The following is a 13,822-nucleotide window of genomic DNA, read 5'->3' on the forward strand; positions in this document are numbered from 1 at the left end:
TATCTCCACTATAAGGATTCTATTCACTGATAAGATTATGTGGCAGTTTGGCAAGAGTTGATACAATCCATCACATTCAGTTGTTAACATGGTGGATGAAAAGAGGCCATTGCAGTGATGGTGAATAACCAATATTCTTTCACAGAAGCCAACAAATCAACAGTCAAGTAACAGAAAACTATGTTGCTGCTTTCTGCAGAAGCAAAACATAAACTTAATGATAATAAAATAAATCAGAGGGAACAGTGTAAATGATTGTCAATAAAGTGCACAGTACTGCTCACACTTGGAAAGCCAGATACAAGTGGGGTTTGAGCATTTAACTATCTAATCGCACATTTTGTTTTAATTCTTGGTCTGGATTTGCATTCAACTGCCCAAATCTTCCATTTAATGTCGAGCAAATCCATTCACATCTTTCAACTTCTACACAAGGAATTGAGCAGAAACACAGGCTGAGGTCCAGCCTTGTGCCCAACTTAACAATAAATCTGGTGCAGGCTTGGACAGATTTCCACGTACTGAGGGAACCTGGCACACCTGCTGCGATATGCTAGACATTAAATGGAAGATTTGGGCAGTTGAATGCATATCCAGACCAAGAATTAAAACAAAATTAAAACAAAGTTGGTGTTGTTCACACACTGGGAGTCAGCAACCCAGCAGAAGACTGTAGTCTAGGACATACTACCAGAGAATCTTTTCCAAAAGGCAGGTGAAGGATAAAATTCCTCCCTTATCTCTGTCCAACAGTAGTCATCTGGCAAAGAAATAGTATATCATGTAACTTTGATGTTACTAAATGGCTTGTCAAGTCATTTGGGAAAGCTGGCAAGTGTCAATCACCACTTTCTTTGAAGAATAAGTCATATTAGACAAGGACAACCCAGGGTTCCTTTCCCAAAGGCATTATTGAACAGTTTGGGTTTATGAGCTAAAAGAATTAATTTCTTTTTTCAGCTCCCTTGGTGGGCTTTGATTATCTGGTATATTTGATCAAGACTCTGGATTATATCATCACTATGCTATTATTGGGGAGCAAGCCTTATGAGAATAGGTTGAGCGAACTCAGCCTTTTCTCCTTGGAGCAGCGGAGGGTGAGAGGTGACCTAATAGATGTGTATAAGATGATGAGAGGCACTGATTGTGTGGATAGTCAGAGGCTTTTTCCCAAGGCTGAAATGGCTAGCATGAGAGGACACAGTTTTAAGGTGCTTGGAAGTAGGTAGAGAGGAGATGTCAGGGGTAAGTTTTTTTTTTACTCAGAGAGTGGTGAGTGTGTGGAACGGGCAGCCGTCGATGGTGGTGGAGGTGGATACGATAGGGTCTTTTAAGAGATTCCTGGATAGGTACATGGAGCTTAGAAAAAGAGGGCTGTGGGTAATCCTGAGTAATTTATAAAGTAAGTACATGTTCAGCACAGCATTGTGGGCTGAAGGGCCTGTATTGTGCTGTAGCTTTCCTATGTTTCTATTTCTGATATAAAATGTAAAGTTTAAAAAAATGTCCTCTACTTTAGGCCAAGCAAATTACAACTTAGATATTCAAAATTGTGACAAAGGAAGAAAATTAATCCATCCTTCAGTTAGCACGAGCATTTCTGTTGTGCCCTGATGTGGAAGAAAACTCCATGTCAACTTTGCTTTAATATAAAAACCATTCTGATACTATTTGTATTTTCCACTTCCCTCATTGTAGCACGGTTGAGTGACTACAACCAATTGATTGCCAATTTGTTCTATCTCCTGGCAGCCTTGCTCGAGAGCCCTCATTCACTCATTAAAAATTCACTAACAGGTATCACCGAAAACTCCCTGAAAAATGCTGTACCTCCATCAATCTGGGATCGAGTCTAAAGCCTGAATGGAAAAGTTGCCTTTCATGAGCTGCTATGAAGGTGGATCTTATGTGCAGATATGGAGAACTATTTAAGCAAACTGCACATTTCAAAGGAATGCTTGGATGTTGCTACTTTTTGATTCACCAAAAAGTATAGACAATGTATAACACATTAAGTATATTTCTTACTATGTATGAAAGGATATTCAATTCTCAAGAACTGAGACCATTATTTTCCTGAAACAATATTTAGCCCACTCTAGCCAGGTCAATCCAATATTTGATGTCTATCTGCAGAAATTAAGACATGGTTTTAAAACTTCAGAGATGAATAGAGTAAATCAGGGTAAATCAATATTATTCTGCTTTACTATTTTGGATTTTAAAAATTCTTAAATGCATCAGAAAGATTAAGGATCAGACACCCTGAGTTGTATGTTGCTTAAATCTAATTTCTAGGGGAGGAAATTGAACAGTGAATCTCAATTCTCACATACTAGGAAAATGATTAGAATTAGTGGTGCTGGCTGGTGGAGAGGGTAAAGATGATTATTTAGAGTTTAGAAGAGAAAACATTTCAGCATAGTTTTTAATGACATTGTCAGAGAACAGCTGGGCGGGGGGAGAAAACTTTTTGCAAGAAGGCTACAAGATCACAATCTCACTATTTCAGAATAGACATCATACTTAAGTTTGGCAAGGTTGAAATGAGTTGGATGTTATTGAGGGAATCCAAATTTTTTTATCAGGATTCTAGAAATAATTTAACCATTAATTCATCACCTTCCATCTTCCATTTATTACATAGAACTGTAATGAACAGTTATTACATAGAACAGTAGAGCACAGTATAGGCCTATCAAACCACAGTGTTGTGCTGACGTATATAAAAGATCCCATTGAACAATCTAACCTTTCCCTCCTACTCAGACTATAACCCTTGATTTTTCTTACATTCATGTGTGTGATGAAGGACCTGGGCCTGAAATGTCGATTGTTTATTCATTACTATACACGCTGCCTTACCAGCTGAGTTCCTCCAGCATGTTGTGTGTGTTGCCTACCCAAGAGTCTTTGTAATGTTCCTATTATATCAGCCTCTGCCACCAATGTGGCATTCCGAGTAGCGACCACTCTCTGTGTAAAAAACTTACCACTGACCTCTCCCCCAAACTTTCCTCCACTTTCCTTAAAAGGATGCCCTCTGGTATTAGCCACTGCTGCCCTAGAAAAAGATGTTGACTGTTCATTCGCTATACCTCTCAGCCCCAATCAGCTGCCTTCTCCCTGTATCTCTTTATGCCCTGACCAATCAAGAATCTATCAAAATCTGCCTTAAATATACATAAGGACTTGGCTTCCACAGATGCCTGTGGCAAAGAATTCCACAGATTCACCACTCTCTGGAGAAAAAAGATCCTCATCTCTGCATGATGATACACTTCCTGACACTATCTGCCATTTCTTTGCCCATTCTCCTAATACCACCATCAATTCCAACATCCAAATCATTGTCATAGAATGTAAAAAGAATCGGTCCCAATACAAACCTCTGTGGAACAGCACTAGTCACCAGCAGCCAACTAGAAAAGGCTCCCTTTATTCCCACCCTTTGCCTCTTGCCAATTAGCCACTGCTTTATCCATACTAGAATCTTTCCCGTTCATTATGGATGAAGATTCCTCTCAGGGTGCTGTGCTTAGACTGGAATCTCTCTGGGCAGCAATGACGAGAAGGTAAACTGCAGTAGGAGTGACTAAATTAAAAATAATGCCATGGCTGAATTAAATTTCCAAAACACACCCGAGGCAGCGAGCAAAATTGGGTACTGATATAAGTATGTTTAAGTGTCTCTGTTAATCAGAATCAGGTTTATTAACACAGCCACATGTAAAATTTGTTGCTCTATGGCAGCACTACCATCCAAGGCATTTTAAAACTTACTATTAATTTACAAGAAGAAATAAAATAGATAAATAATGCAAAAAGAGTAATAGAGAGATAGTGATCATGTACCACTTGGAAATCTGATGGTGACAGGAAAAAGCTATTCCTAAGGAGTTGAGTGTGCGTCTTCAGCCTCCTCTACTTCCTCCCTGATAGTAATAATGAGAGGAAGACATGCCCTGGTTAGTGAGGGTCCTCAGTGAATGATACCACCATCTTGAGGCATGGTGTTTTGAAGAAATCCTTGATGGTGGAGAGCTTAGTGCCCATGATGGAGCTGGCTGGCACGACAACCCTCTGCAGCTTCTTACGATCTTGTACATTGAAGCCTCCAAACCAGGTGGAGATGCAACCAGTCAGAATGCTCTCCACAATACATCTGTATAAATTTGCTGGGAGTCTTTGGTGACATACCAAACCGCTTCAAACTCCTGCTGGCATGTCTTCTTCATGATTGCATCAAAATGTTGGGTCCAGGATAGATACAGAGCTAATATAACAATGACTGCAGTGGGATTTAGAGAGAGGGAGAAGATGAATGGTAAAATGACTGTTTCAGTCACAGTTTTTCAGCTACTTCCTAGCACTCATTTCAAACAGCCACAGGGTGGTGTGCAAAGCACATCCTATATTAAAAATACAACCCAAGAAGAAAGGATGACCTCAATGTTACTTTTCTTTATTTGAACACTTGAAAATGCATTTAAAACCAATTTATCTATGTGTGAATTTTAAATTAAAGGTTTGCTGATTACATTTTAGAGAGTTGCTTTTTACTGTTGTTGAATTAACACATTGGGTTAATTATGCCACAATAAGATACACACCTGTGAATGAGAAATAAATCTCTTGATGGATTAAGTAATTATAAATAATCCCTCTTTTGGGATAACATGATCTATGAAGAAAGCAATGTTTTGGGGAAAACAATTCTTCATAAAAGACAAACAAATGTACAATTTTTTCAAACAATGAATAAACATTGTTAAACCAAATACTTTCTTACTCAAATTAGTCTCTTCTGAAAAGAGGAATTAAAAAAAAATTGCAACATGTGGTAGCAATATCTATTTACCATTTCTCAAAGCATAATCATGTTTTTAGTTCAAGCCAATAATGATTACCAAATGATTGGAGTGTGGCAAATGATCAAGAAAGGGAGCAGGTCAAGAAAGGGAGTAAGGATAACCCTAATAATTATGACCCATGATGAATATCAGTGGTGGGCAAATTATTGGAGAGGAATCTTAGAAGCAGGATTTACAAGTATTGGGAGAGCATAGACTGATTAGAGATAGTCAGCACAGCTTTGTGAGGGTCACCTCGTGCCTCGTGAGCCTGACTGAATTCTTTGAGGATTAACAAAGCACGTTGATTAAGAGAAGCTGTGGATACAGTGTTTATTGATTTTAGTAAGGCATCTGATAAAGCTCCCTACGGTTGGCTCATCCATAAAGTCAGGAGGTATAGAATCCTGTAAACTTGGGATACAGAAATGGTTTGCCCATAGAGGCAGGGGGCAGTCGTAGCTGGAGAGCATTCTGTCTGGAGCTCAGTGACAGTGGGCAAGGATCAGTCCTGGGACACCAGATTTTTGTGATTTTTTTAATAAATGGCTTGGATGAAGAAGTGGAAGGGTGGGTAAGTAAGTTTTGAAATAACACAAAGCTTGGTGGAGTTATGGATGGCGTGGAGAGTTGTTCTAGGTTGCAATGAGACATTGTCAGGATGCAGAGCTGGACTAAGAAGAACAAGTTGGAGTTCAACCCGGAAAAGTACAATGCGATTCATTTTGGAAGGTCGAATTTGAAGGCATAATATGGGGTAGGTAACAGGATTTTTAGCACTGTGGAGGAATAGAGCGATCTTTGGGTTGAAGTCCCAAGATACCTTAAAGTTACCCTGCAGGCTGGTAAGGTTTGGTAAGAAGGCTTATGGTGTGTTGGCCTTCTTTAGTCTGGGGGATTGAGTTTAAGATCCATAAGGTTATGCTACAGTTCTATAAAACCCTGGTTAGAATATTGTGCTCAGTTCTGGTCACTTCACTGTAGGAAGGATGTGGAAGCTTTAGAGATGGTGCAGAGGATATATATCAGGATGCATGTCTTATGAAGACAGGTTGAGCAAGCTAGGGCTTTTATCTAAGCAGCAACAGGGGATGAATGGTGACTTGACAGAGGTCTATAAGATGATAAGAGATAGATTGGATAGCCAGAGACTATTTCCCCAGGGGGAAAAAGGCGAATGCAATCGGGCATAATTTTAAGATAATTGGAAAAAAGTATGGGGGGGGGGGAATGCCAGAGATAAATTCTTTACACAATGAGTAATAGGACCATGGAATGCCCAGCCAGGGGTGGTGGTAGAGGCAGATACACTAGAGACATTTAAGAAACTCTCAGATGGGTACATGGATGAAAGAAAAATGGAAGGCTGTGTAGGAGGGAAAGGCTAGATTAATCTTAGAGTAGGTTAAAAGGTCAGCACAACATTGTGGGCCAAAGGGAGATCGGAGATTGTGGAGGAAAATATGGGTTCATTATTCTGGTAGCATCAGAACAGGCCCAGTTACTGGGTTGCCACCTCATTCTCTGTAAATCTCGGGGTTCTGTCACTAACAGAGAAACAGCAACTGAAGGAAATTCTAATTCAATACCCTGCAAGAATAACACCATTTTTTTACTGTGCTGTAACGTACTATATTCTCTATGCTCTATCAGTGATCTATTGTACCTAATTCAACCCTTTGTTGTTTTTGCCAAAATGAAACATAGAACATGGATGTAGAACAGTGAAGCACAGGAGCATCTCCACTTCCTAAAGATTGAGGCCAGTGAGGTTCCCCCCTCCCATTTAGACCAATTTTTACAGGAGCACTTTAAAGAGTGTCCTGACCAGCTCCATCTCCATCTAGTATGGGAATTGCAAGACATCTGACAGCAAGACCCTGCAAAGGTTTGCGAGGAGTGCTGAGAGGATCATCGGAGACTTGTTTCCACCCACGAGAGATATTAGTATTGTCAATGATCCCTCCCATCCATCCAACAATCTCTTCAACTCCTACCATCAGCAGAAGGTACCATAGCACTGAGTCAAGTACTATTAGACTGGGAAGCAGCTTCTTCCTGCTGGCTGTAAGCCAACTGAACTCCCCGCTGCCACGCAGGTCTCATCCTGTATGAAGTGCTGGCAGCATTATACTGTTTACTTTTTAATGTGTATCATATATGCACCTTATTATTTGTTAATATGTACTGTGCTGTGCACCTTGCTCCGGAGGAACATTGACTCATATGGTGGTATACACAGTACGTGTACGGTTGAATGACAATGAACTGAACTGGAATTTGAACAGGCCCTTCAGCTCACGATGCTGTGCAAAACTAATTAAATTAGTAATCAAATACCCCTCTAAACCCTTTTACCTACACAGTCCAGATTCATCCATTCATCCACATACATGTGCCTACCAAAGATCCTCTTAAACATCTTGATCATATGTGTCTCCACCACCACCCCAGCAGCGCTTTCCAGACATGAACCACTCTCTGTATAAAAATAACCTGCTCCGCACATCTCCTTTGAACTTACCCCCCTTAACTTAAATGCATACCCTCTAGTATTAGACATTTCAACCTTGGGAAAAAGACACCAGCTACCTACTCTACCTATGCCTCTCAAAATCTTGTAAACTTCTACCAGATCTCACCTTAGCCTCCACTGCCGAGTCACTGTGATCCCATGCATCTTGATTTTCTGGATGAGCCTCATGAGGGACCTTAGCAAATGCATTTTGAAAATGTATGTAGACGATATCCACTGCTCTACTTTAATCAATCACCTTCATCACCTCCTCCAAAAACTCAGTCAAGATAGTAAGACACGACTTCCCCACACAAAGCCATGTGTTTCCAAATGTCCTTCAATATTATTCCTAGGAATGTTCTCCCATAGCTTTATTGCTACCGACATGAGACTCAACAGTCTATAGTTTCCAGGATTATCTCAACTTTTCTTCTGGAATAAATGAACATTAGATACTCACTAATTCTCTGTGACCATGCATGAGGCCCAAGAAAACATGAAGATCTTGCTCAAGGCTCCAACAATCCCATCTCTTGTCTCTCCTAGTAACCAATATAACCCACAAGGCACTGGGGTCTTATTCACATTAATGTCATGACTCCACACTTCCTTTTATTTTATCTCAAAATTTCAAGGCATATTAGCAAGCTCAACACAGATCTCCCTATCCTTCATGTCCTTCTCCTTGGTAAATACTGATGCAAAATACTCATTTAGGATCACCCACATCCCCTGCACAAACTCCTCAGCAAGGTCCTGGACTCACTGCAATTTGCCTTTTGCCACAATAGATCAACAGCGGATGCAATTTCAATGGTTCTAAACATGACCTTATACCATCTGGACAACACAAACACATATGTCAGGATTCTGTTCATTGACTATAACTCAGCAATTAACACCATCATTCCCACAATCCTGATTGATAAGTTACAGAAACTGGGCCTCTGTACCTCCCTCTGTAATTGGATCCTCGACTCCCTAACCAGAAGACCACAGTCTGTGCAGATTGGTGATAACGTATCCTTCTCACTGACAATCAACACTGGTGTACTTCAGAGGTGTGTGCTTAGCCCACTCTCTCTATACCCATGATTGTGTGACTAGGCATAGCTCAATACCATCTATAAATTTGCCAATGATACAACCATCGTAGGTAGAATCTCAGATGGGGACGAGGGTGCATACTGGAGATAGATATGCCAACTAGTGGAGTGGGGCCGCAGCAACAACCTGGCACTCAACATCAGTAAGATGAAAGAGCTGATTGTGGACTTCAGGAAGGATAAGATGAAGGAACACATATCAATTCTCATAGAGGGATCAGTAGTGAAGAGAGTGAGCATTTCAAGTTCCTGGGTGTCAAGATCTCTGAGAACCTAACCTGGTCCCAATATATCAATGTAGCTATAAAGAAGGCAAGACAGTGACTATACTTCATTAGAAGTTTGAAGAGAGTTGGCATGTCAACAACTACACTCAAAAACTTCAATAGATATACCGTTGAGAGTATTCTGACAGGCTGTATCACTGTCTGGTATGGGGGGCTACTGCACAGGACTGAAAAAAGCTGTAAAGGGTCATAAATTTAGTCCGCTTCATCTTGCGTACCAGCCTACAAGGTACCCAGAACATCTTCAAGGAGCGGTCTCTCCAAAAGGCAGCGTCCATTATTAAGGACCTCCAGCACCCAGGGCATGCCCTTTTCTCACTGTTACCATCAGGTAGGAGGTACAGAAGCCTGAAGGCACACACTCAGCGATTCAGGAACAGCTTCTTCCCCTCTGCCATTCGATTCCTAAATGGACATTGAACCCATGAACACGAACTCACTTGTTAATATATATTATTTCTGTCTTTGCATGATTTTTAATCTCCAATATACGTACACAGTAATAGTTTTGTTTATTTATTTATTTATTTATTTATTCTTCTATATTATGTATTGCATTGAATTGCTGCTGCTAAGTTAATAAATTTCATGACACACGCCACTGATAATAAACCTGATTCTGATATATTCTCTCCTTTATCCTTGAGTGGCCCAACCCTTTCCTTATCATCTCTTGCGCTTGACATATGTATAGAGTGCCTTAGGATTCTCTTTAATCCTATATGCAAATGACTTTTCATAGCCTCTCCTGGCTTTCTTAATTCTCTTCATGAATTCTCTTCTGGATTTTTCATAATCCTCAAAGGCTCTATTTGATTTTAGCTTCCTAAACCTTAGATAAGCTTCCTTTAACTTCATGATTAAATTCACCACCTCTCTTGACATCCACGGTTCTTTATCTTGCCATTCTTGTCCTTCCGCCTTACTGGAAGATCCTTGTCCTGAGCTCTGCGCAATTGCCTCTAAACATCCTCCAAATGTCATGTGTTCTTGCCTTATACTCTTGTGATTTGCCCTGTTCCAATTTAATTCTCTCCCACCCACCCAAGGACTTGGGGGAGATAAAACTTAAGAAGCTGTTATCTCTGTTCCCAAAATATACTCCCACTTAAGTGTCAGTAACCTGGCCAAGCCCAAGATGAACCCCTCCTCCCAATGTGGACAACTACACACTGATTTAAGAAAACTATCTGAAAGCACAAAAAGGAAGGTTTGCATTACAGTATGGGCTTTATATTCCTTACAAAATATTTCAGTCAACCACACATTGATGCATGAAAGACAATCAATTTGAACCCAGAAAATTCCCAAAAACTGCAATGTGATAATGCCCTAATAATCACCTTCAGTGATGTAAAGTTGTGAGACAATATTTGTTAAGACACTTGGCCAGTCTTCAGTGTAAAGTTCTGGGACTTTCTATAGCTATTTCTGAGAGAAGATGGAGTATAATTTCAATACTACATCCATTACTTCCAAATTCTGAACCTTTGCCAGCCTAGAATTTGACGTTGAGCTCAAGTAGACATGAAAGCTTTGAGCAACACAGAATTTTTTCTGTTCTTGAAAGCTTTCAGAACCTTCTTGAAATATGAAGAAAAATGCTGTTGATGTTCAGCAGGCAATTTCAGAGAAAGGGACAAAGGGGACTGAAGATACAAATATCAGTGGTGAGCTGTGGGGACAAGCCAACAACAGACAATTCTCCAAGGAAGCCTCTGTCAAGTTTGACTGAATGTCAACTGTTACACTAAAATGGAGAGAATGAGATTTTGGAAGTAAATAAGTGAAATGATCAGTCTTTTCCACTTAAGCTGTGCAAATCTGAACACAACATAGTCAAACAGATTATGAGATGTGTGTTGCTGTGTATTGGAGTATGGACAACTGAATGCAGTATAAAAGGGTTTATCAAAGGCAAGAAGCAAAAGCAGAGAGCTCTGAGGAGACAAATTCATCAGTGGGTGTTTTTAAAGGAGTTAGCCAAGGTGGGAACTGAGGCAGATAATGGTACTTTCACATGGGAAACAGGTGGGTCCTTGTGTTGAGGAAGGACATGGTGTCAGAAATTCAGCTTCGACTGAACTTGTTCAGGTTCTGATCAATGAGGCAGTAATTGGGAAAGGGGATGACATTATTGGTGGAGGAATTTCAATGAAACTTCCTAATGTTCAATTGGAAGAAATTCAAGCATTGACAGGTGATGGTGGACAAGCAAATGGTGACATTCAAAAAGATATCAGGAAGATTTATAGAAGCAGAATTTATATCAGCTGACTGCTCTAGTGGGTAAACAAAAATGAAGCAGGTCCTAGAATGGGTCTTTGGGTGGTTCAGTGGTGTCAAAGCTTGTTGAAAAGAAAAACTATTACCTGAAATGGTCTGGTGCCAAGAAGACACACAATGAAATGATATTCAATCCTACTGGGCTGAAATAAATGGGAGAGAAATTGGAGCAGGAGCATTTTGACAATCACATCCAAGTCTGCATCCTTAAATATGACTGTGGAAAGACAGGGGTCATAAACCTAAAGCTGAAAGGAGCAAGCTGCACAAGGAAAATGAGCATCATTCCAAGAGAGTGATTCTAACAATTCACAAGGAACAAAAACAAAGTATCTTTGGGAATGCATATCACTGTAATTGATATACATAACCACTGAAACACCTTGGCTGAGCGGGAGAGGTCCTTGATATGGAGAACAAAAAGACTGAGAATGAAAAGACACCTCTTGATATCCAAGTAAGAACATGAAAAGAAGAAGTATGAACTGAAGCAGTTATCTGAAAGAATACTAGAGGGGCATAAATAAGTTGCTGATAGCAATAGAAGCAAGATCACTGAAATGCAATATAGGAATGATGTATTTTGTGTTGCTAAAATAGAAGAAATGTGACAGCACAACTTCTGTAACAGTACCATTTTCATTCAAAGTCCTAACCTTTCCCTGGGAAGAATGACCAAATGTGAAAGATTCCATGGTTTAATTACCTGAATTTAGCAAATTTGTAAAAAAAGATAAGTCTGCCAAATTACCCCAAGGCTTATAATTGAGATCAAAAATTTCTCATTTTCAAACAAAAAATGTAAACAACATTCCAACTTTTAATAAGGTCAAAGCTACTGCAATACCTGAGCTTCCTGAGGGACCTGGGCAGCATCAATTCTGTCAGCGATGCATGATGTCAGCTGCTTGTCAATCAATGCAAGAGATTCTTGGATTAAACGAAGAGTTTTATCTGTCTCCTGTGCGGATTGAATGCTCTGCTCAAGGACTTTCTGTCTTCTTACAGCCTGGAAGAGTCAGAGAGAGAAAAAAATAAGTCATTCACATTATGCTTCATCTCTCACATCAGCAGAACTTTCAGATCTTTTGTCAATAATAAGCATTAGATCATTTAAGAGTTTCATATAAGTTTCCATTTCACAATATTCTAACAAAAGGCAAAAGCACATATGAAGTAGAATATTAAGGATGATTTTATAAATGGAAGAAATTATTTATGGTTATAACCCTGCTTGAATAGTAAAATGCTCAATCTCTCATTTGCACCATTAATCACAGATCCAGAAGTGTAAACAGCACACTAATCAGAAGGCGAAAACTCTGATATATGAATTAAAATTAAAGGCACATGTCACGCTGGGAAATTACATGGGGAAGGAATAAAAATTTCACAAGGCATCTCATCTAACTGCAGAGTGATCCAAACTACAATTCATCTAAGTTACATCTCAGGGTGTACCCAGCACTTGTTGGGCCTTCTTCAATAACAAGTGATGGTGGGCATCTTTGTCCTTAATCTGTCACAGCTATTCCCTCAGGCCATTAGGCTTCTGAACTACCTGGCACATTGCATTCCAAATGTTACTGGTTAATTTGTTCTGTACCTTACAATATTTAATTTATGCACTTTAGTTTGTTTATTTATTTGTAATCTATCTGTAGATTTCACCGTTACTTTCATAAGTTATTATATATTATGTGTGTTATGTATACTACAGTGCTGTACACCTGGTTCAGAGAAAAGTTGTCTCGCTTGACGGTATATATGTATATAGTTAAATGACAATAACCTTAACTTGACTGTCCTTATGGTCATTGCTTTAGGGTGGAATAGCTTTGGTATCAGATCAAGAATGAGGTGCAGTAATCCATGGCCAAGTTCAGATGGTCAATAACTTTAAAGAGATTTTGCTGCTCACAAAATTTTCAATGCTAGTGATCAGAAAGGAGGGAAATGGTGTTTTGGCATTCCTAACACCTTAGTGAGATATAGCTGTTACTTTGTACTGAAAATGGACCAGGCAAAGCTCTCACATTGTATCATTAAAGAAATAAATGTTGAGCATTCTGCCATACAGAGAAACAGGCCATTTATCCTGCGATGTCTGTGCCAACCATGCAAATTTAACTAATCTCCTCTGTCTGCACAACATCAGTGTCCCTCTATTCCTCGAAAGTTCACTAGTCCATTCAAATGCTTTTTAAATATTACTATTGTATTTGCTTCCACTATCTCCCCATTCAACCACCCACTACAATATGTTTTAAAAAAAACTTGCCTTGTCAGTTTTCTTTAAACTTTCCCCCTCACCTTGAATTTGCACCATCTAGTATTAGACAATTCCATCCTGGGAAATAGACTTTGAATATTTACCTTATCTGTGACCTTCATGATTTTATATACTTCTAAAAGTTCGCCCCAGCCTCCTAGACTCCAGAGAAAACAATCTAAGTTTGTCTAACCTCTCCTTTTATCTAATATTTTCTTACCAGGCAAGATTCTAACCAGCCTCTTCTGCACCCTCTCCAAAGCCTCCACTTCTTTCCTGTGAAGTGGCATCTAGAAGCACACATGGTACTCCAAACAGAATTGAATACAATTGCAAATTGACTTCTTAATTTCATACTTAACACACCAACCAATGAAGGCAAGAATGCCACATACCTTCTTCGCCTCCTATCTACTTGTTTTGGCACTTTCAAGGAGGTATGACTTGCACTTCAAGAATTATCTGAACATCAATGCTCCACAGGGTGATGCCATTTCCTT

The 13,822-nt window shown here is 39.6% G+C and overlaps 1 protein-coding gene across 9 annotated transcripts in view; it reads right to left on the reverse strand.

Moving 5' to 3' along the window:
• The window catches only part of dmd (dystrophin), a 1,932,045-nt gene that overhangs the window by 1,086,691 nt on the left and 831,532 nt on the right, over positions 1–13,822 (reverse strand). For all 9 annotated transcript variants that reach the window (XM_073045659.1, XM_073045653.1, XM_073045656.1 and 6 more), the window contains one exon: positions 11,898–12,059. In XM_073045659.1, coding sequence (XP_072901760.1) covers positions 11,898–12,059 — 162 coding nt within the window. The remainder of the gene's footprint in view (positions 1–11,897; positions 12,060–13,822) is intronic.

The sequence above is a fragment of the Hemitrygon akajei genome, chromosome 5 (assembly GCF_048418815.1).
Source record: "Hemitrygon akajei chromosome 5, sHemAka1.3, whole genome shotgun sequence".
NCBI classification, from domain to species: domain Eukaryota; kingdom Metazoa; phylum Chordata; class Chondrichthyes; order Myliobatiformes; family Dasyatidae; genus Hemitrygon; species Hemitrygon akajei.